This window comes from Hemitrygon akajei, chromosome 4 (genome assembly GCF_048418815.1).
Source record: "Hemitrygon akajei chromosome 4, sHemAka1.3, whole genome shotgun sequence".
Taxonomy (NCBI): Eukaryota; Metazoa; Chordata; class Chondrichthyes; order Myliobatiformes; family Dasyatidae; genus Hemitrygon; species Hemitrygon akajei.
The window spans coordinates 200697159-200718574 of NC_133127.1; the positions used below are offsets into that span (position 1 = coordinate 200697159).

Below are 21416 nucleotides of genomic sequence, written 5' to 3' on the forward strand. Positions count from 1 at the left end.
CATGGGAGTAGTTTCCTCTCGGTATCAGTGCCCAGCAGCCTTTTGCTTGCTGGCACTGCTTTTTGACACTTGGATCTGACTGCAATAAGAAATTACAAGAGCTTGTAGTTTAATGCGAAGACATTTCCAAGGACTTGCTAAATGTGAAACTTTGCTGCATTGCTTTATAACATTCTGGCTGAAATCTTAGGTATATACGGAACCTTGGGTGATCTATCAACTTCACAAACTGATACTGAGAAGCTCAACACGAGGAAATCTGCAGATGCTGGAAATTCAAGCAACACACAAAATGCTGGTGGAACGCAGCAGGCCAGGCAGCATCTATAGGGAGAAGCGCTGTCGACGTTTCGGGCCGAGACCCTTCGTCAGGACTAACTGAAAGGAAAGATAGTAAGAGATTTGAAAGTAGGAGGGGGAGGGGAAATGCAAACTGATAGGAGAAGACCAGAGGGGTGGGGTGAAGCTGAGAGCCAGACAGGTGATTGGCAAAAGGGATATAGAGCTGGAGAAGGGAAAGGATCATGGGACGGGAGGCCTATGGAGAAAGAAAGGGGAAGGGGAGCACCAGAGGGAGATGGAGAACAGGCAGAGTGATGGGCAGAGAGAGAAAAAAAACCCTAAATATATCAGGGATGGGGTAAGAAGGGGAGGGGCATTAACGGAAGTTAGAGAAGACAATGTTCATGCCATCAGGTTGGAGGCTACCCAGCCAGTATATAAGGTGTTGTTCTTCCAACCTGAGTGTGGCTTCATCTTGACAGTAGAGGAGGCCATGGATAGACATATCAGAATGGGAATGGGATGTGGAATTAAAATGTGTGGCCACTGGGAGATCCTGCTTTCTCCGGCGGACAGAGCGTAGGTGTTCAGCGAAACGGTCTCCCAGTCTGCATCGGGTCTCACCAATATATGAAAGGCCACACCGGGAGCACCAGACACAGTATACCACACCAGTTAATGGTAAGCTCATTAACTTACCATTCTTCAATGCTCAGTCTTGTTCTGGGGTTTAGAAATACACTCAGTGGTCTCTGAACTGCTCTTCTCAGCATGCAACTTTGTTATTACATTATTGCTGAAGTTGCAAGAATAGCCCTCTGTGTAGGGTTTGACATCAGCTGACTCCCTTATTTCCTCCTCCTGTAGTTTGTTATGGCTCCCAACTGAGTTCTGAGTCCTGCGTCTTGTGAGTCAGGAGCATATTCCACCAATGAGACAGAGTTAGCAAGCAATATTGGCATCTATTAATAAAATTTCCAGAGGTGTTTAGCACAATGTCACCTTCGGACAGCATGGGCCAGCACTACCACAATGTTTCCTGCTAATAGTACATTTCCAGCTTGCTTCACATGAAGCAGCTTGGTTATATTAGCCCTTATGTAACGAGACTTTATACAGAAATTGTGATTAGCAAGGATGGGAAGCAACACTCTTGACTACAATTATTTTAAGTTGAAAAGAGACCTATTCCAGTATGAGATGCAGAATGCTGATGCTGTTGGTGTCTGTGTGGAATTGTGCTGCAGCGTTTTGAGGCTGCCTTGACACCAACACTGAACCGTCTTGCTAAGCTAGACTCGAATGTGAATTTTTTTATTGAGCATGGGGATGTAAAACCTGAAGAACCTGTTTCTCAGTGCTGATTGTTTTCTGTTTGGCCAATCAGTCTGCAGTACCTTTGGGAACAATTTGTTCAAACAGTCTCACTTTGGATAAAGTATCATCACTGTATGGATCAAAATAATTTCTTCATAAACACCTTACTTTGACTCTTCCTGCTAAATCATTGTTTTATTTCCTTTATTTACCCTGGGACAACAAGAGCTTCAGCTAAGACGTTCTCACCTGTGTTGGATCCTGAAGAGTGGTGTTTACAAAAAAAGACACAATTTTTTGCATCACCAGGGATTGTAGTCAGCAGTTTTCCTTGCTGTTTTGCGTACATGGTTTCAATAACCTGTTGCCATGGTGACAAGAGTTGGGATAAGCAGGGATTGCCTGTGTGTTGTCATAAGGAATGAAATGAGTTGCAATAGATCGGCCGGCTGCAGAGAAACTTCCTGCAGTTATTTCATTTCATTGCTGTCGTCTCCCTGAGAGCTCCCTGCCAAGAGCAATGATGGAATTCCTTCTGACGTTCCTGCGAAATAAGCATCTGGTAAGGTGGGAGTGAAATTATGATTTGGTAAATCATGGTGCAGTTTCACATTCACTGACATTTGTTAATAGTAGTTCTTATTTAAAATTTTGGAGACTTCCCTGGAGTAAATGATGCTGTGAATTTCAGCTCTTTATTTAGTAATCTGTGGTATCTGTAATATCTGTGACATATTAACATCTGTTGGAACAGTATTTTTGGTATTTGTGTTAATTCTTAAAGTACTCTAGGTTTTTGCATTTTCAATGCTGTTCCATTCTTGATACTTGCTTTTAGCAGTGGGTTTGTATTATATTGTACCAAATATGTTGAAATTTGAAGGGGCTCTATATGTCGTAGGATGGCAGAGACACAAATGAAAGGTATAGTTTCAGGTTAGCTCTCAGATGGTGGTACAGGCAGATAGATTAGGGATATTAAAGTGACTCTTAGATAGGCACATGGATGAAAGCAAAATGGAGAGTTATATGGGAGGGAAGAGTTAGATCGATCTTAGAGTAGGTTAAGAGGTTGAAGGCCTGTACTGTGCTGTACTGTTCCATGTGCTTGTTGAGGCCAAGATAATCAATGATCTTGGGCAGAAGGAAAATTAAAAGCAATTCTAGTCCTGTTCATTTTTCTGCAAAGTACTAGTTCTTAATTGAGTTGCCCGTTTACCAGGTTGTCCCAGAGATGGCTTGTTAATTTTCTAACAAAAGTAAACTGCATTCCTTTCTTTAAAAAAAAAACTGGTTGCAGGTGCAAGTAGGCAAATCATAAGACCATAAGATATAGGAGCAGAAGTAGGCCATTTGGCCCATCAAGTCTGCTCCACCATTCAATCATGGGCTGATCCAATTCTTCCAGTCATCCCCACTTCCCAGCCTTCTCCCCAAACCCTTTGATGCCCTGGCTAATCAAGAACCTATCTATCTCTGCCTTAAATGCACCCAGTGACTTAGCCTCCACAGCTACTTGTGGCAACAAATTCCACAGATTTACCACCTTCTGACTAAAGTAATTTCTCTGCATCTCTGTTCTAAATGGACGTCCTTCAATCCTGAAGTTGTGCCTTCTTGTCCTAGACTCCTTTACCATGGGAAATAACTTTGCCATATCTAATCTGTTCAGGCCTTTTAACATTCAGAATGTTTCTATGAAAGATCTATGTTTTTAGCATAGATGTGGGCCACTTGCCCCAATTTGTGTGGGTTAACCCTTCTGTATTAATTCCATTGCCCAGCACTTAGGCAGAGTGAGGGCTATGGACCATCTCTGTTATCATTTAGTTAGTTCTGCAAAAGGCAGAGTTTTAATTAGGACAAGTGATTTCCCCTGTTGCTTTCCTACTGATGTGCTGAGTTTGCCAAATGAACTAGCTCACAGAAATCAGATAAGTTTTGAAGACATTTTGTTTGATGCTTCACGAAGGGTGCCACGATAGCGTAACAGTTATTGCAACACAATTACAGCTCGGGGCATCAGAGTTCAATTCCGGTATCCTCTGGAAGCAAGTTTGTACGTTCCTTCCTGTGTATGAGTGGGTTTCCTCCCATAGTTCAAAGACTTATTGGTTAGTAGGTTAATTGGTCATTGTAAATTGTCCTGTAATTAGGCTTAGGTTAAATAGTAGGTTGTTGGGCCAGAGCAGCCTGTTCTGTGCTGTCCCTCTAAATAAACAAACAAATAGAGAAAGGCATTTTATTGAATGGGCTTCCAGTGGCAGTTGCTGAGTGAGACTAAAACGAGAGCATGAATGCTCCTCAAATAATGCAGCTTTTTAAACTGTGGTGGGGTAGACACATTCAAACAACCATGAGCTTTCTGTTCTCCCTTCTGTTGTAGCTTACCTGGACTCATTTAGTGAGCTTCTGGTTCTGTGCTCATGCTCAAAAAATAACTAAGGACATCTGCTCTAGTGTTCAGTGTTTTATAATCCAGATTTGTTTTCAACAGATGTTGTATTCTTTGAGCCAGTGCTGCAAGAATTCTCCCCATAGAGCCAGGGAATGGTGGAAATATACTGTCTGGCTATTGGCTACATATGATCATGCCTTTGACATTGTGTTTTGTATTGTTGAATGTATCTTATCTCCCTTTATTAAAGGCAAAAATTAAAGTTAAAGTATGTCCTGTGCTTATCAGGCTGTTGCTTATGCTGGTTTCCATGGCTTGAAGCGACTGAGAGTACGAGATTCCCCCCCCCCGGATCCTGGATAGGATGCCAGTCTGTTGCGAGGCTAACCCCCAGCATTTTGCTGGTACCCATTTTCTGCTGGGTGGACTGGAGCAATGTGTGGTTAAGTGCCTTGCTCAAGGACACAACACATTGCCTTGGCTGGGGCTCGAACTCACGACCTTCAGATCACTAGTCCACACACCACACTTTATTAAAGGCAAAGCTCTAGAATAAGTAAGGAAGCTTACAGAGTGGGGTTTGAGTCCTCAATGTACTCCACATCCATGTGGATCATATGTTCAACAGTACTGTTTGTTGAGGCATATAAGGATGTGGGTCTTATTTCAAATATAAAAAAAGGCACAGGTCCTGTGTCAGCCACCGCCCAACCGACCATTTATCCAGCCCTGAAACGTTGACCATATTGCCCTGAAAATGTTGACCACTTTCCTTTCCTTGGTAGCAATGGACATTGACTCAGAGATCAACCACTGTCTGAGTCATGTTAGTGGAGCTCATGCAAGATTAATGAAAAGAATCTTTAAAGACCTCGACCTTCAAGTCCAAACAAAACATTTTGTCTGTAGAGCGGTTGGCCTTCCCTCATTACTGTATGGAGCTGAATCCTGGACCACCTCCGGTAGACATCTGAAAGCTCTGGAACAATACCTGGCAGTTTTAAGGTGGTTGATACCAATTCCATATCTAATTGACCTCTTGAAGGTCATCCCCAGTCTCTCGTCTTAGTTTCTCTAGGAAGAAAATAATTATTTTGACCCAAATTTGACTATTCTGTTTTCACCACAGAGGCTGTTTGAGGCTTCCTGAGTTCCTCCAGTAAATTGTTGTTCCAGATTCCAGCATCTGCACTCTCTTGTCTCTAGTTTTAGTTGGATGATGCTTTTTCTTAGAATCTTAGCTGTGTTTTGTCTGTTACAAATCAGCAACAATTAATATATGATTTGAGACAGGTTTTTTTAATAACAAATAAAACATTTATTAAACACTGTAATAAAAAAAACCCAAAAGTAAACACACGATTAACTTAACCGGAAGTCAGCAGCTCGAACAGTTCTTAAAGCAAGAATGTGAAAACAGTTCCTACAAGTAGAAATGCGTAAGTCCAAATGCTTACACAGTCCATTAAAGGAGAGTCTTCTTGAAATGATTTAAATCCTCTTTCGTGGAGTTACTGCTGATCTCAGCCGAAGTATGTTACTCCCCGGAGGATTTACGATCGAAGGAAATAAAACGGCTTAAAGGCACTGACCTTTCTTTGACGAAACTTTATATCCAACCCTCTGCTCTTGGCAAAGCAGGAGTTATCATGGATACTCGTTACTAATTCCTCGTGTGAAGATTAAACGAAGATCGAATCTGTTTCACCGTCGACATTAACTTTCCCAATCCTTCAGATTTCCGAACTCCTTTAAAATCTTCAGTCTCCATGGACTAAACTGGCAGTATTATAGCAAAACTGCCGGCAATAACCTTTGACTTAAAACAGGAAGTACAACTCCACTTTTAAACGAAACTGCGTCATAATATTGGAATACGCAGCAGCATGGAGTCAGTGGTGAATTCAGCCACAAACTGCCCACGTCACAGGGTGGGGTTCTCCTTTTATACCCTGTTGGAAAAAAAACTCACGTGACCTCATTGGTGGGAAAATGACGTCACTCCACCATCATAAGACCATTACCTCATGTCCAGCATAGCCTCAATTACATCACGGTCACGTGACAGGTACAAGATACCCACAGGTATGTAACACTTCATATTTGCTTGCTTTAGCCCATCATTCCACCTCTGCACATATGTAAGCATGCATATGAAGCTCAAGTTGTTACATTATAATTAAGTATGTAATCATGGCCTAACATTTTAACATTTTAAATCTTGATACACTAGATAACATTAATTATGCTGTTATGAATGTGATTGAAGTCAACAGAGAGATATTGTAGCTGTGATATAAAATCTTTATTCATCATGAGAAGCAAGCATTCTTTTGGAGAACCTCTCAGTTGAGTCTCTCAAACTCAAAAGTACGTTTAAATACCCATCAGATAAAAGGTTGCAGCAGGTGATTCAGTAGTTACAATGATGTTGCTTTCTTCAATATTTTGGGTTGACAAGGCCTTCCTTTGAATTGCATATCTACAGTGAGAGACACCTCTGAGTGTTCAAGTACTTTTGCTGGGACAAACTAATTGACATAATGTCTAAGAGCTTCTAAAGACAGTGAGCCAGATGGCCAAGATTAGAGTTCATGCACTCATATATTTGTACACAAATATCCCAACCTATTTGTTTCCCATACCTGTCACCATGTTTGATATGCTAAGTAACAAACGCCTGTCAATCTCCCTCAACTTGTTTACAATGGTGCATATTACCAGTAGTTGCCTGGAGCGATGCAGGTCAATTAACAAAAATCTGAACGTTTGGCCAATGCAGATATAAATGTCCAATGGTCACTATTTTGCAAACCATATCTCTTAATCTGTGAGCCAGTGTGTGCCTTTACCTTCAGTTTACTGCATGCAAGTTATAGTTTACTTGAAATGCTGGTTCTTGTTTGAATTAATAACTGCTATATTCACAACACTTCAGAATGTTCCCTAACAATACTATAGTTTATCAATTCTGTCCCTTTCCTTAGAGCAGGGGTGTCAAATTCATTTTAGGTCACGGGCCGGATTGAGCAAAATGCAGCTTCATGCGGGCCGGATCAGTCGGACGCGTGCAAATGCAGCTTTCGTTGCCTCCGTTTTTTCAGCCTGCTCTCATGTGTCTCAGTCTCTGCTATAACTACAAAGTGTTTCACTTTACAAATTCCGTGTCTTATGAAGAAGACTGCCGAGCAAGACTGCCGAATAAACACTAAAAACCCTGAAAACCTGGTACCTGAATAAACTCAGCATTAGCCATATCATACGCCATAGGCGCTTCGATTACTGGGGCCAGCTTTAATAGTAATTAGATATTATCTCGCGGGCCAAAGATAATTCCACCGCAGGCCGGATTTGGCCCGCGGGCCTTGAGTTTGACATATATGCCTTAGAGGATGATAATCACTCAATGTAGAGGTTTCCTCAAACCAGAAAAAATCTACAAATGCTGGAAATCCAAGCAACACACACAAAATGTTGGAGGAACTCAGCAGGTCAAGCAGCATCTATGGAAAAGAATAAACTCTTGACATTTACTGGCAAGCGGTCCTGGCCCGAAACATTGACTGTTTACTCTTTTCCATAGATGCTGCCTGACCTGTTGAGTTCTTATGGCATTTTGTGTATGTTAATTGGTTTCTGATCTCAATTTGGTTTCATGTAGTTATTATGATCAGGTTCAACATATGGTATTGATGAAGACATCCTAAAAGACTGTATCTTTTCTAATGGGTTTAGGAGCACGAGAGGATCCTTAACTGCCCATTCTAAATAAGGAAAGTGAAGTATTTCACTGGAATTGGCAATGTTGACCGAGTATGAAGGTGACTTGAGACTTAAGTCGAAGTGCCAAATCCCAGTTGGTTAAGCACTGATCTTTCACCTTGGGTTTCAGTGTGGGTCCCTTGTTCCCTGTCTTGTGGTTGTATAGCAGTACTGGTGGATTTAGAACCTCTCCATTTATGATCAAAAGCTGCTAGAGGAGGAACAGGACTTTACTAAGTTTGCTGATCTATATAATGACCAACTGTTTCACTTAGTTGAAATTGAATTGCTTTGGCTGCTTTCATCCTCAAACTAACATACACTTTATCTATTGGTAAATTTTGGATCTGTTCAGTCACACACTTGTATGTATCCTGCTGCAATACCCCACTCCCTTTTTTACATTCTGAGTGAGACTAATGAGAGTTATTAGCACCAAAGCTGATATCAGCTTGATTGTTGTGCAGGTAATGAGTATATCTAATGCTGGGGAAATTTTGGCTTTTTACTGAAAGTGTCTGTCTAATTTTGTGGTTGGTACAATTTTATTTGGAAAAGATTGTTAGTCCACTCTTAGAGTCGTAGCATAGAAACAGACCCTTTGGCCCATCTAATCTATGCCTGCCTAGCCTTCCCATAAACTTCTCGGTTGCATATTCCACCATGTCTTTTCAGTTCAAGTATTTAAAATTGTGATTTTGTGTGTGTGGGGAGTACTTGCAGCATCATACTTGAATACTCTGCTGCAAGTTTTAAGGATATGATCCACTTATTTTGGACTCCCACCCCACCAGAGGGGGATAACTCCTATATAGTCCATTGAAAGTTACTGGGCTTAAAAGATGTTTAAGTCAAATACTTTTAAGTTACAGGAGCAGAGGGAGTAATTATGCTGAGAATAAGTGGACTGCTTAATCCTAAGGTTTAGTTTGGCAATTTATAATTATAGACTGTTGTCTTGATCATTAATACAGTTTAGACCATTTTAGTGCAAAATGGTCAGCACTGCTAAACTCTCAAAATACTGGAGAAACTCAGCAGTGCAGGCAGCATCTATAAATGGTTTTGTTTATTCCAGTATAAATACTGCCTGACCTGCTGAGTTCCTCCAGAATGTTGTGTGTGTTGTTCTGGATTTCCAGCAGCTGCAGAACCTTTTGTGTTTATGATGATGCTGCTAAACTGCAGTGATTGGGTCCTGCTGAAGGGTCTCAGCCTAAAACGTTGACTGTACTTTTTTCCCATAGATGCTGCCTGGCCTGCTGAGTTCCTCCAGCATTTTGCATGTCTTGCTTGGATTTCCAGCACCTGCAGATTTTCTCTTGTTTGTGCTGGTTGATTCAGGAACCAAATGGTAGAAGGGAAGTGATTGATTTTGAACCTGGTGGTGTGAGACTTGAAGCTTCTGAACCTCCTGCCTGATTGTAGCTGCGAAAAGTGATGGGCAAAAGGTTTAAAAAGCAGAGCCTCAAGGATTGTAATCTAAAGGTTATTTCTTGTGCCACATACGAGTGAGGGCAGGAGCAGGGATAAGAGGTAAATGAGGGCTCGTGCAGATGGAGGGCTTCAGCTACTTGCACCATTGGGATTTCTTCTGGGTTAAAGGGTGATCTGTACAAGGTGGACAGGTTGCATCTGAACTGGAGGGGGAGCAGTATCCTGTAGGAAGGTTTATTGGTGCTGTTTAGTAGGATTTAAGCTAGTTTGGCACAAGTTGGGGTGCAAAGTAGTAGTTTATCAGATAAGAAATTGTGGCAAGTAAGTCCATAGGCTGGACAGGATTAAGATTGTGCAAGGTCTTGTAGTCAAAATTGCATTAAATTTAGTGTAAGAAGCCTCATAGATATGAACTTGGGGTGTGAATCAGCCCATTGGGTTATAATATTAGAACTGTCAAGGGAGCATGGTACATGGAAGGAGCAGCCTCAAGTCCTACACCATTAATTGAGGAACAGTTATTACCATACACATGTCAGGGTCTAGAACAAGTGAGGATAATTTCACTCACTTCAGCACCTAACTGATTCTACAACCTAAGGACTCTGTAACTCATGTTCTGTACTTACAGTTTTTTATTTATTGTTAGTACTTTCTTCTCTTGTTTCTCTGACTAATCAATAATCTATCAACCTCTGCCATAAACATACATACAGACTTTGCTTGTACAGCTGTCTGTGGCAAAGAATTCTGCAGATTCACCACTCTCTGGTGAAATTCCTCCTCATCTGAGTGCTAAAAGGACACCCCTCTATTCTGAGGCTGTTGCCCATGTAGCAAGCTCCCCCTCTCCACACATCTGATGAACCCAAAGGAACGGCAGAGATGGATCCAGTTTGGTACCAGCAGCGTTGCAGGAGTTGCTAGTTACCATTGAACTCAACGTAGGTCTACCTTAGGGACTCCAGCTCTGGATTTTTCCCTCAGGGTTTACACTTGAAGCCTTCCCCATGAATGGGTATAGTGTCAGCCTGTGGAGGTTTGAGATCAGAGTTTTGCTTCTAGATGAGCTGCCAACCACAGTTGATGAGTCCCAACTGCCTGAAGCAACTTGTTTTAAGGTGCCTGTAACCCACCTTTACCTCTTCTTCTGTCAGTAGAAACGGTTCCACTGGGCTTAGTACCTAAGCCACGTGAAGGCCAGGAGCTGAACTTGGTTGTCAGAAGCTATTTGAGGCGCATGCCATTGGGAACATTTAATAGGTAGTGGGAGCTTGTCCCATTACCACCCTTGACTATATTTCCTTACTTTATTGTCGCCAAACAATTGATACTAGAGCATACAATTATCACAGCGATATTTGATTCTGCGCTTCACGCTCCCTGGAGTACAAATCGATAGTAAATATAATAAAAATTTAAAAATTTAAATTATAAACCATAATAAAAATAGAAAAGGGAAAGTAAGGTAGTGCAAAAAGAAACCTAGAGACTATAACAATCTAAAGGAACTCTTCCACTGTGAAGACTGATACAAAATACTTACTCAGTTCGCCTGCCATTTCTTTGTCTCCCACTACTACCTCTCCAGCATCATTTTCCAGTGGTTCGATACCTACTCTTGCCTCCTTTTACTCTTTGTTTCCCAAAAAACTTTTGGTATCCTCTTCAGTATTATTGACTAGCTTACCTTCCTATTTCATCTTTTCCCTCCTTAAGGCTTTTTTAGTTGCCTTTGTTAGTTTTTAAATCCTCTTAACTTCTAACTTCCCATTAACTTTTGCTCTATTGTATGCTCTCTCTTTGGATTTTACATTGGCTTTGACTTCCCTTGTCAGCCATGGTTATGTCATCCTGCCTTTAGAATATTTCTTCTTTGGGATGTATGTATCCTGCACCTTCCAATCAATTTTGGCTTACTCCTCTTTCATGCCTCTGTAATTCCCTTTACATCACTGTAATACTGTTACGTTTGACTTCCCCTAGTGGGGTCAACCAGAAGCTGCTCTTAAAAAGCCATCTCATAGATATTCTATAAATTCCCTCTCTTGGGATCCAGCACCTACCTGATCTTCCTGCATATTTAAATCTCCCATGACTATCGTAACACTGTCCTTTTGAAATGCTTTTTCTATCTCCCATTGTAATTTGTAGCCCACTTCCTGGTTACAGTTCGGAGACATGTATATAACTTCCATCAGGGTATTCTTGCACTTGCAGTTTCTTAACTCTATCCATGTGGATTCCACATCTTGTGATCCTACGTCACCTCTTTCAAAGCATTTGATTTTGATTTTTTTTAACCAGCTGAGCTACCTCACCTCTGCCGACCTACCTACCGACCTACATTGTATTGAAAGGTCCCAACTATGATCTTCTTTCATCAATGACTCATTGATGCCCACAACGTCATATCTACCAATCTCTAACTGCCCGACAAGATCATTTTTCTTATCCCGTATACCGCGTGCTCCAGCGGATGTATTCATCTGAATATTTCCATGTCATCTCAGAGAACAGCATAGCAACATAATACAGGTGCAAACAGTTTGCATCTTGTTGTCCTTGGGCCTATTTGGAAGTTAGTTTTAGCCATGTGTTTGTTTTTAGGTTTCATGATGCTTCATATAGAGCAAGTTGAAGGCTTCGAGCTGTTGTCATGTGCCTTCCTTAATATTGAACAACAAGAGGCAGATAGTTGTCAAGCACATGCCAGATGTTTGTGATATCTTCCATAGTAACATCATTGATCAGCATCAGGGAAGTGAGATTTAACTGTGTAAGCTACTATTGTATGGCTCTTCATCGGCAGTGTTCCATTTTGTTGCATGTGAGACCATTGTTTCTAGCCATCTGAAGGAAAGGGTGCTAGGTTAAGAAGAACCGATCCTTTGTGTCTGTCTGGAGCAATGTGGTGAAACTAATTTTTGCAAATGATTATGGTCATCTTTCCCTCTGTCATCAAATTTCTGAAGGGTCTGTGACTGTTACCTCAAGATTTCTTTGCATTATTTATAATTTATAGTAATTATGTTTTTGCACTGTATTGCTGCTGCATAGCAACAAAATTTACACCATATAAGACAGTGATAATTCTAATTCAAAGCACGGTGATCAGATTCTCCATATAAAAGTGCTTTCTCATTTAGTATCAGGAGCTTTCTGTACATCTTTTGGTGTTACAGTAGGATTGTTACCATGCATCTGATTTTAAAAAGACATAAGGCTCAATTTATAATGCTGGATCATAATGGTATTAGTAGGTGAATTCCATAATTGCATCAAGTTTCTATAAACATGGGGGACATCACGTGATGACGTAGGATCGAGACGCAGGGACCCAGCTCTCCCGTAAAAAGTTAATAAATTAATGTTTAAATGAAGAAAAGTTAGTCAATACTCTCTAAAAGTTGCTTATAAACGACTCCGGACTGTGTCAAGCTATGCCTCAAGGAAAGAAGATGAAGAAAACTAATACCGGGAAGACTACGCAAGTTGGAACAAGAGCGAGGCCCACGTCTACCGAGGAGCCGAGAACTCAGGTACATTGTATCGCCGGTGATACTGAACAGGAGATGGTGGCAACGCTTGCCACTTCCAAAGGAAAAAACCATCGTGAACTGCGCAAACGCGAAGGATGGAGCATGCGCAAACAGGAACAAAAAGAACTACAAAGCCCAGCTACCACTGCAACTGAAAGTGATAGCGAATCGGAGGGAGAGTCAAATCTCTCGGAAGGATCAGCTGAAGGAGGTAAAAGTCCTTCTAGAAATATAGAAAAGACTTTGAGGCAAATAATGCGTAAATTAGACACATTAAAAGTAATTAAAAATAACCAAAAAAAACTCGAAAAAAAAATGACCAATATGGAGACTATGCTTGATAAAATGACAAAGAGACAGGAAAAAATGGAAAAAAGAATTACGGACTTGGAAACTACAACGGAAGACATGGTTGAAAGAATGGACAAAATGGAAAAGGAAAATACTGCTTGGACATCAGAAAGAAAACAATTTATGGAAAAAATTGATAAGCTTGAAAATCTCAGTAGACGAAATAATATTAAAATTGTTGGACTTAAAGAAGATATAGAAGGAGAAGATCCAATAAAATTTTTTCAAAAATGGATCCCTAAAAAATTGAAAATGGAAAGAGAAACTCCAATTGAGATTGAATGGGCGCATAGATCTGTAAGGTCAAGACCTCGAGCTGACCAAAACCCACGATCAATTTTGATAAAATGCTTACGATACCAAGACAAAGAAAAGATCCTGAAGGCCGCTGCCCAAAGTGCCAAAAATAGAAACGGGCCACTGATGATAGCAGGGAAACCAATTCTTTTTTATCCTGATATAAGTTACAACCTGTTGAAGAGAAGGAAGGAATTTAACCCAGCGAAAAAAGCCTTATGGGAAAAGGGTTATAAATTTACAATGCGTCATCCAGCAACACTGATAATTTTTTTGGAGGACGGAAAACTTTTTTTTTCCGACTATCGAAAAGCGGAGGAGTTTGTACAAGAACTTCCATCTATTCGCTAACTACACATAGAGGTTTCCAAACGTAATGGATTAAAGATGAAGATAGACCCAAGGAACAGAAGTGATGGACATTTATGGATATTACAGAAGAGAAAAGCAAAATTTTAGAAATACTAAATGAGAATAGTATTTTTTTTTTCTCTTCTTATACATATACTTTTTTATGTTGCGGGGGAGCTGGGAGGCTGTGGATCGGTTACTGCGGGATTCACGTGTGTAATCATGGCGGTTGCCATGACCCGTACAGCAGAGGGGGGTAATGTTGTGTCTTTTTTCCACAACATTAGTAGGGGGGTATTTTTTTTTTTCCTTTATATTTTAATTTTTTTCTATCTTTTTGCCTGGATGAATGGTGGGGACACACATAGCAACATGGAGACTTTTATAAAGATTTCCCAGGATACCACGAAAGTGGAAAGATTAGGTATTATTATAGATTGAAAAGAAAAAGAACTTTAACATATATTTAAAAAAAAAATGAGAACTCCGTGGAGCATGTGGGGATCTTCCAACATCCAGGCATTCCCTTTTTTTTTCTCTTTCTTATTTTCTTAATAGGGATGTTAGGGGGGAGGGGTTAAGGGGAGGGGGCTGGGTAACACTTTTTTTTCATGCACATTTATTCTGTAACAATTTGAAAACAATAAAAAAAAGTTTAAAAAAAAAAAAAGTTTCTATAAACATCAATTTACAGAAAGTTTAATCCCTACACCTAAAGCATCCAGTATTGGATAAGCAATACACTCTTGTCAAAGTTCAAAGTAAATTTATTACCAGAGTACAGTATGTGTATGTCACCATATACAACCCTGACATTCATTGTCTTGCAGGCATACATAGTAGATAGAAAAGAATACAGTCAATGAAAAACTACAAAGATAGGCAAGCAACAAAAATAAACTAATAATAAATAAGTAATAAATAATATTGAAAACATAAGTTGTGGAGTCTTTGAAAGTGAGTCTGCAAGTTGTGGAATCTGTTCAGAGTTGAGTTGAGTGACGTTATCCACTCTGGTTCAAGACCCTGATGGCTGAGGGGTCATAACTGTTCCTGAACCTGATGACATGAGTCCTGTGACTCCTGTACTTTATTCCTGATGGCAGCCGCGAGAAGAGTGCATGGTCTGGATGGTGGAGGGACCCTGATGATGGATGCTGCTTTTTCGTGGCAGAACTCACTTGTAGATGTGGACAAACTTTTAAGAAAGTAGCGTCACTTTATCCTCAGTAAGTCACTGTTTCTGTGAGCATGACGTGGAGTAGGAGAGCAAAGCAAAGAAACAACCAGACTGACATACTTTATTGATCCCGAGGGAAATTGGGTTTAGTTACAGTCGCACCAACAGTGTAGAAATATAGCAATATAAAGCCATAAATAATTAAATAATAATAATTAAATTATTCCAAGTGGAAATAAGTCCAGGACCAGCCTATTGGCTCAGGGTGTTTGACACTCCGAGGGAGGAGTTGTAAAGTTTGATGGCCACAAGCAGGAATGACTTCCTATGACGCTCAGTGTTACATCTCGGTGGAATGAGTCTCTGGCTGAATGTACTCCTGTGCCTAACCAGTACATTATGGAGTGGATGGGAGTCATTGTCCAAGATGGCATGCAGCTTGGACAGCATCCTCTTTTCAGACACCACCGTCAGAGAGTCCAGTTCCACCCCTACAACATCACTGGCCTTACGAATGAGTTTGTTGATCCTGTTGGTGTCTGCTACCCTCAGTCTGCTGCCCCAGCACACAACAGCAAACATGATTGCACTGGCCACCACAGACTCGTAGAACATCCTGAGCATCGTCCAGATGTTAAAGGACTTCAGTCTCCTCAGGAAGTAGAGATGGTTCTGACCCTTCTTGTAGACAGCCTCAGTGTTCTTTGACCAGTCCAGTTTATTGTCAATTCGTATCCCCGGGTATTTGTAATTCTTCACCATGTCCACACTGACCCCTTGGATGGAAACGGGTCACCGGTGCCTTTTAGTCTTTAGATGATGGCATCCTCAACTCCTAGTCAGAGCTGGTAGGCGAACTGGAGGGGATCTAAGTGTGGCCTAACCATAGGCCGGAGCTGCTCTAGAACAAGTCTCTCCAGGGTCTTCATGAGGTGGGAGGTCAATGCCACCGGTCTGTAGTCATTGGAGCCACTGGGGCGCGGCGTCTTTGGTACAGGGACAAGGCAGGACGTCTTCCACAGCACAGGAACCCTCTGGAGACTCAGGCTCAGGTTGAAGACATGGTGAAGTACTCCACATAGCTGGAGGGCACAGGCTTTGAGCACCCTGGGGCTGACACCATCCGGGCCTGCAGCCTTGCTTGGGTGGAGATGTTTCAGTTGTCTTCTCACCTGTTCAGCTGTGAGGAGGGGTAGGAGGTGAGAGTGGAGTATGTGTTGGTTGGGGGCCGACAACAGATGAATCATGGGGGATGGGCAGGGGCCAGTGTCAAATCTGTTGAAGAATAGGTTAAGTTTGTTGGCCCTGTCCACACTGCCTTCAGCTCCTCTGTTGCTAGTTTGCCAGAACCTAGTGATCATCCTCATTCCACTCCAGGCCTCTCTCATGTTATTCTGCTGGAGTTTCCACTCAAGCTTCCTCCTATACCTGTCTTTAGCCTCCCTGATCTTGGCTTTCAGGTCCCTCTGTATTGTATCAGCTCCTCCCTATTTTCATCTCTAAACGCCCTCTTTTTAGCGTTCAGGATGTCAATAATGTCCTTTGTTACCCATGGCTTGTTATTTGAATAACAAAGGACAGTTCTTGCTGGAACATTGCAGTCCACACAGAAGTTTATGTAACCAGTGATGCACTCTGTGAGCCCATCAATGTCCTCTCCATGTGGCTGACAGAGTGCCTGCCAGTCTGTCCCCTCAAAACAGCCCTACAGCCCCCTGCTCCATACTGACCACAATTCTCCTTGAGCTTGTCCTGTTTGACTGAATTTGGCCTATATCCTTCTGAAGCTTTCTTACCCATTACCTTTTTAAATGTTGTTAATGTGGTTACCTGAGCTATTTCCTCTGGCAGCTTATTTCACATCAGGACAAACCCCTGGTGGGAAAAGGAGAGAAAAGTCCCTTCAGTTCCAGTTAAGTCTCTTCCCCTCTCACTTTTAAACCAATTCCCCCTAGTTCTTGATTTCACCAGTCATGGAGAAAAGACCTGTGTACATTCGACCTATCTAAAGCCCCTCATGATTTTGTACACCTCTAAGATCACTCATTCCTTCAAGTCCTGGCAACATCATCTTAAGTCTCCTCTGCACTTCTTCCAGCTTAATGGATTTTTTTCCTACAGCAAGTTGACCAAATAAACACAATGTTTGAAATGTGACCTCGCCACCATCCTGTACAACTGCAACATATTACGTATCCCAACTTCTACATCCTGACTGATGAAAGACTGTGTGCCAGAAGCTTTCACCCTTTTACCAGTGACACCATTTGCCTGGAGCCATAGACTTGTGTTACTAGATCCCTCTATTCTACAAAACGCCTCAGCATCCATAACACAACCAATGGTAGTATAATAGAGCAACGCTGTTATAGGTCTGGGTGTCAGAGCTGAGAGTTCAATCCAGTATCTTGTGTAAGAAGTCTTTGTATATATAAGACCAAAAGACCTAGGAGCAGAATTAGGCCATTCAGCCTATTGAGACTGCTCTGCCATTCCATCATGGCTGATCCTGATTCACTCTCAACCCCATACACCTACCTTCTTGCCGTATCTTTGATACCCTGACCGATCAGGAAACGATCAACTTCCACTTTAAATACACCCATGGACTTGGCCTCCACCACAGTCTGTGGCAGAGCATTCCACTTGTGCACTACTCTCTGGCTAAAAAAGTTCCTCCTTACCTCTGTTTGAAAAAGTTGCCACTCAGTTTTCAGGCTGTGCTCTCTCGTTCTGGATACCCCACCATAGGGAACATCTTCACTACATGCACCTTTTCTCATCTTTTCAAAATTAGGTAGGTTTCAATGAGATCCCCTCACATTCTTCTAAATTCCAGTGTGTACAGGCCCAAAGCTGCCAAACGTTCCTCATATGTTAACCCCTTCATTTCTGGAATCACCCTCGTGAACCACCTCCTGGACTCTCTCCAATGACAACACATCCCTTCTGAGAAATGGGGCCCCAAACTGTTAACAGTACTCCGTGCAGCCTGACGAGTGTCTTATAAAGCCCCAGTATTATCTCCTTACTTTTATATTCTATTCCCCTTGAAATAAATGCCAACATTGCATTTGCCTTCTTTACCACAAACTCAACCTGTAAATTAACCTTCTGGGGTCTTGCACAGGACTCTTAAGTCCCTCTGCACTTCTGATGTTTGAATTTTCTCCCCATTTAGATAGTAGTGCACAGTATTGTTCCTTTTACCGAATGCATTATCATACATTTCCTAACACTGTATTCCATCTGCCACTATTTTGCCCATTCTTCCAATTTGTCTAAGTCCTGCTGCAATTGCATTGCTTCCTCAACACTGTAAAACTTGCTGTAGGAGATGATGCATGTGAGTGAGTTGAAATTGAACATGATCCTGAGGTGTACTTTTCAAGTTGATTTGGAGAGGATGTTTCCTCCTATGGAGAAAAATCTATATCTAGGGATCACTACTTCAAACACAGACTGTCCATGAAGGCTGAGATGAGGGAAAATATTTTTGGGAGTTGGTGTTCAGAACTCTTCTGAAAGCATAGTGCCTCAGTCTTGAGTGTTTTTAAAGGGAAAAGTAAATGATAATCAAAAGGGTGAAAGTTTACCTCAGGAATGCAGAATTCAACATTGTTTAATGTTATTTCCAGTACACAAGTGTAAAGGAGAATGAAATAATTGTTACTCTGGATCCGATGCAGCACAATAAAACATTAAGATAAAGAACACAATAGTAATAAAAAATTAAAAGAAATATAAATTAATTACATAGCTTATGTACATTGATTGCATGTCCATAGAGTGACGCTAGGCATAGGAATGTCTGTATGTAAGGTGACTGACTGGAAATGATAAAGTAATGGTGGAGGTGTCAATCAACTGTACTGCTTGGGGAAAGCAACCATTTTTGAGTCTGGTTGTCCTGAAGTGGGTGCTATGTAGCCTCCTTCCTGATGGTGTGGGACAAACAGTCCATGAACAGGGTGGTCGGATCTTTCATGATGTAACTGGCTCTTTTCCAGCCTCTTTCTGTATATATGTCCTTGAAGGCAGGTAGGCTGGTGATATGTTGGGCAGATTTAACTATCCATTATAGAGCCTTCCTGTTTGCTGCAGTGCAGTTTCCATACCAAGCATGAGCTGTCTGCTTTCAGTTTAATTTTGTATGACTGTATTTTTGAATTCATACTAGTGAATGTGCCTTGGATTTGGGAGAAGAGTAAAATTAATGGACTTTTATTGATGTGAATGGAGTCTGATGTCCAGGTTAGCTCAGATACGGTGCTTTCTCGCTTCTAGTCTATTTAATAATGGAACTTGGATAAACGCCACATTATCCTGAGGGGCCATCAAGCTAAAGGAGGAGAAATTTGAGCAATTTACTTGTGATTAAATCTTCTGTAGCATTAGCAGGTGGGTGGAGGCTTTATTAGAGTTGAGCTTTGAGGAGGGTCATGAAAGTGGGGGTGGTGAGGAGTGGAAGATGATGAATATATTGTGAAAATAAATTCCAGAAAGGGCCTTGACAGTGAAAGCAAGATAGTGAATTGAATAAAATAAGTAGTTGACAGCATCTTCCAAATGTTTAATTTAGAATTATGCAACTCAAGTCATGTAGCGTGGAAACAAGCTCTTTGGCCCAACTGATATTTAGGTAGCTAAATAAGCTACATGAACTAGACCCATTTGCCTGAATTCCTAATCAAGCATCTGTCGAGGGACAAGACTACAACCTCCCTCAAAGGCAATGCAACAAGACCTAGTCATTGCCTTCACGAAACAGAACAGAGTACATGCCCCACTCAAAGTCAGTTATACTGAGGTGATTAGAAGAGACTTGTATTCTTGGTTACTACCCACTTCCTTTCCATTCCTGATGAAGTGTCTCAGCCCGCAACGTCAACTGTTTTTTCATTTCCATGGATGCTGTTTAAACTGCTGAATTTTGTGTGTGTTGTGCTGAGATGAATATGGTTGAGGCCTTCACAGTTTAGGTGTAAATATCACCAGTAGGCTGTCTTGGTCCAGCCACGTGAATGCTCTTACACTAATACCTTTACTTTCTCAGCACCTTTCCTTAAGGTTGAGTTCACTGCTGACTGGCGGCTCCTGCGATGCTGCTGGTACTAAACTGTATTGGTCTCTGCCATTTCTTTAGGTTCATCAGATGCATGGAGAGGGGGAGCTTGCGACATTGGCAACAGCTTGCTCTCCATTTCATACTGCCCAGGCTGCCTGGATAGCTAGGACACAATATCCAGAGTGAACTCTGACCAACGGAGGCTCTCACCTCTCAGAAAGCTGAGGACGCATCTGGTTGCATCACTGTCTGGTATGGAGGGGCCACTGCACAGGATTGGAAAAAGCTGCAGAAAGTTGTAAACTCAGCCAGTTCCTTAATGGGCATTATCCTCCCCAGCAATAAGGACACCTCAGAAAGGTGGTATCCGTCATTAAGGACTATTGAAAAACAGCAGGAATGGCAGTGAGTTGTTATTGTAATCTAGTCTGTCATGGAAAGCAGGCTGTCTTAGAAAAGCAACCTGCATAATCTAGGACCCCATACCTTAAGAACTCTTGTGAACATACTCTTAGTCATGTCCATAGATGCTGCCTGACCTGTCGGGTTCCCTCCAATATTTTGTGTATTTAGGTATTCCGGTATCCTGACGAAGAGTTTTGACCCGAAACATTGACTGCTTCTTTCAATGGATGCTGCCCGACCTGCTGAGTTCATCCAGCTTTTTTGTACGTCTTGATTCCAGTATTCAAGTTATCTCTGAATCAACCTCACCATGGTCTTTGAACTTACAAACCCCATTTCCAGAAAAGTTGGGATATTTTCCAAAATGCAATAAAAACAAAAATATGTGATATGTTAATTCACGTGAACCTTTATTTAACTGAAAAAAATACAAAGAAAAGATTTTCAATAGTTTTGCTGACCAACTTAATTGTATTTTGTAAATATACACAAATTTAGAATTTGAAGGCTGCAACATACTTAACAAAAGTTGGGACAGAGTTAAAATAAGATTGAAAAGTGCACAGAATATTCAAGTAACACCGGTTTGGAAGACTCCACATTAAGCAGGCTAATTGGTAGCAGGTGAGGTATCATGACTGGGTATAAAAGTAGTGTCCATCAAAGGCTCAGTCTTTGCAAGCAAGGATGGATCGTGGCTCACCCCTTTGTGCCAAAATTCGTGAGAGAATTGTTAGTCAGTTCAAAAGGAACATTTCCCAACGCAAGATTGCAGAGAATTTAGGTCTTGCAGCATCTACAGTACATAATATTATGAAAAGATTCAGAGAATTCAGAGACATCTCAGTGCGTAAAGGGCAAGGTCGGAAACCACTGTTGAATGCACGTGATCTTCGAGCCCTCAGGCAGCACGGCCTAAGAAATCGTCATGCTACTGTGACAATTATAGCCACCTGGGCTCGGGAGTACTTCAGAAAACCATTGTCACTTAACACAGTCTGTCGCTGCATCCAGAAATGCAACTTG

At 41.4% G+C, this 21416-nt stretch overlaps 1 protein-coding gene across 2 annotated transcripts in view; it reads left to right on the forward strand.

The window, feature by feature from the left end:
• LOC140727137 (F-box/WD repeat-containing protein 7-like) overlaps nucleotides 1–21416 on the forward strand; it is a 263330-nt gene that overhangs the window by 89689 nt on the left and 152225 nt on the right. Inside the window, exon 1 of one of the 2 annotated variants that reach the window (XM_073044432.1) lies at nucleotides 2108–2161. The exons of the other annotated variant lie outside the window; for it this stretch is intronic. Within the exon in view, the coding sequence (XP_072900533.1) occupies nucleotides 2120–2161 (42 nt within the window). The 5' untranslated portion in view covers nucleotides 2108–2119. Of the gene's footprint in view, nucleotides 1–2107; nucleotides 2162–21416 lie in introns of those variants that run through there. 2 annotated transcript variants of the gene reach the window in all.